The following is a 2854-nucleotide window of genomic DNA, read 5'->3' as shown; positions in this document are numbered from 1 at the left end:
TTTATCTGAGATTTCGAATTTTTTCCATGTGCATTATTTATCGACTTTGTTTTGTTTTTTTGGTAGAACATCTTTTATGGGAACTGCACCATACTAAGACTAGAAACTTGATTTTCGCTCGAGACCCTAATCCTGACGGCCATAATGGATGCTTACTACACCATGCGGACGAGAATTTTTACCTGCATGTGTTGGACGTCTCTTATATGATTGTTTGGACGTGATCCGCCATTTTTTTTCTCTCAAAAAGGGCACATTTCGAAAAAATGGAATCAAGCACCTTAACGAACACAACTTGCCCTTGGCTGACGACCGGTACAAGTTTTTGTGACTATGCATATCGTTTGGTTGTGAGCTTGTAGTCCTCAGTAGCATTCCAGCATATTTTTCTTCTCAAGCAATGCCCATTTCTTATACTCTTTGCTTTTGTATACATCAGGCAGGCAATTAGTTGACACATTCTTCATCACTTGGGCGACGGCGGCGCGAAACAAGGGTTCGGTATCCTTATAGTGCATTGGATCTTCTGATTGTATCGCTTTCAACGTTCTGTCACGGCAGCTCCCGGTTATATTTATCTCCTTAGGGCTGGAAGATTCTAGAAATTGCGAAGCGATGGAGTGTACCATGCTGATCGAGGCTGGTTTAGTTTGGTTGCAGGCGTAAACAGCGATCAAGAAGTCGACATTCTCTTCGCACAGCTGTTGACGAGCAACTTGTTGTATTATTTTCCGCTGCATTACAAAATAAGAAACACATTTATTCAGTGGTTTTGACACTATTGTACATCATGCCGCAGTGAAAACTTCGGGCTAGGTAACCTACCCTGAATGATACATGGTGTATTGTATTCTGCATGCAGAAATGCGGACAGATATATAATCTACAACTAGCGTGTCTTTCAACAATTGCCAACTGACGCGTGCACTCACTCGCACATACCGTGTGTTCAACCCCGAGCAACTCCTCGACTCCCTTGTTCCGGCTTTCAGACTCTCTGTAGTGCTCGCCCACCATATCAATACCACCGAGGGCGTTTTCCCCACCCCATTTGCGACCCAACACCCGAGCGACCAAGAATGCAAAATTCTCCAGCGAAAAGATCACCAACATAAACCATGGTTGGTAGAAGTATAAATACCAAAGGGACACCTGATTTTCACCCGAGAGTGTGATTACAATCAGCACCCAGAAGAAGAGGACAAATATGGTATACAACCTGATGTTGCTTATGTAGTCGATGAACAAATGACGTGCGTGTCGACTTTTCCACGCACAATAATAGTAGTGAATATTATGAAGAGCCAGGAAGACGATCAATCCCGAGTACGTCTCCCAGAGGTTGCACGTGTGACTTCCATTGAACTGGCAGTACACCAGACTCACGAACGTCGTGCAAAACCACAGCAGAAGATAGCCCAATGGCAAAATCCAGTATGAAACGGCCTCATTCTGCTCGCAGAAAAGTGCTTTGATGTACCTCATTCGAGCCAGGTTTGGTACTAGCAGCTGGTTCAGACAGAATGTCAACCACAGATAAGCCCAGAAAGCAGCCGTGGACCAATCTGGATTCATAGCACCAGTACTCATATCAACGGCTTTCAAAGGCATTATTTGAAGTGTCAGCGCTGCGGTTAATATCAAAACAACCTCTTGAAGTAAGCCCATTCCCAGGAAATGCAGGGTGAAATCGTGGTTGCGGCTGCGTACTTCAGGCTCGTGCCAATATTTGAAAATGAAACCAAGTAGGAAAATCAGGCATATAACAATGGGTATGTGGCAGATGAGGACATAGTCGAACTGTTGGCTTCCACCAAACCCTAGTAACATTTGAATGTTGCCTTCTTCCCGGTATGAGAGCCAGTAAAACACAGCTCCTATGGCAAAGAAGAGCGGATAGACCACAAGTGCTAACACCCAAGAATAAACCGTCGCCTTTTTTCGCAGCGCATCTGATTTCACATTGTAGGCCAACTCCAAATTTCGTTGCGATTCAGCGCTGGAAGAGCCATTAGCTGAAGCCCGAATTGTACCATCCGTAGAAGAAAGATCTAAAGGCTGTAAATATGATCAGGAGCTAGTTGTGAATATCTTTGGTCTGGAGATCACGAGCCCTATACCATTCGAAGGAACCGCGAAGAACCTAGCATTCTCTGATAATTCAGGACTGAAACTATCACCAAGCTAGTGGTAAGTCCTTTTGGGTTGACAATCGCAGGTTCTACACCAAAGTGAAGAGCCGCAACTTGAAATGCAAGGTGAAAACCACCAACGCCATATATAAAAATGCCAACAGGGCCGGACAGTGGAACAAGATATTACCAGACATATGACACAGCTGCATGAGCATACTCACAAGGGCATGTATATCTGTATCGTTTCTATACACAAATTGCCGGTATCTTTTGTGAATACAAATACGTGTATTTATTCACCTGTACAAACATGCGCGTATGTAGCTAAAACAGCGTTCATATAATAGCGAAATTGTATTCATTGATAGCTATATTCATCTATAAAGATACCAGACGAATATGAGAAATACGGGAACCGTATATGTAAAAGCATGTAAAATCTATTTATATACAAAAACAGGTAGATAAATGGAATAAAACAAGATATGTCTATATATATAAAATGAATATATTGTTCCCAAGAGTAAAGAGTATAGCCATATATGCTGATGTGTGTGTGTGCATATAAATATATATATATATATATGAATGTATATATGTATATATGTATATATATGTGTATACATATAAATATGGATATGTACATGAATATATATACCTTATCTGTATATTTATATATATATATATATACATATATATATATGTGTATACATATATAA

General features: G+C 41.2%; 1 protein-coding gene across 1 annotated transcript; it reads right to left on the bottom strand.

The window, feature by feature from the left end:
* Nucleotides 1–18: 18 nt before the first annotated feature.
* Nucleotides 19–2063, bottom strand: SARC_13965 (hypothetical protein). Its single transcript, XM_014291904.1, has 2 exons — nucleotides 943–2063; nucleotides 19–734 (listed from the first exon to the last, which is right to left on the bottom strand). Exons 1-2 carry the CDS (start codon nucleotides 1828–1830, stop codon nucleotides 366–368), a joined length of 1257 nt encoding a protein of 418 aa, XP_014147379.1. The 5' UTR covers nucleotides 1831–2063; the 3' UTR covers nucleotides 19–365.
* Nucleotides 2064–2854: the final 791 nt, after the last annotated feature.

The sequence above is a fragment of the Sphaeroforma arctica genome (assembly GCF_001186125.1).
Source record: "Sphaeroforma arctica JP610 unplaced genomic scaffold supercont1.3971, whole genome shotgun sequence".
Lineage (NCBI taxonomy): Eukaryota > Ichthyosporea > Ichthyophonida > Sphaeroforma > Sphaeroforma arctica.
Note: the sequence above shows the minus strand (reverse complement) of the source record. Positions and strands in the feature narration are given on the sequence as shown.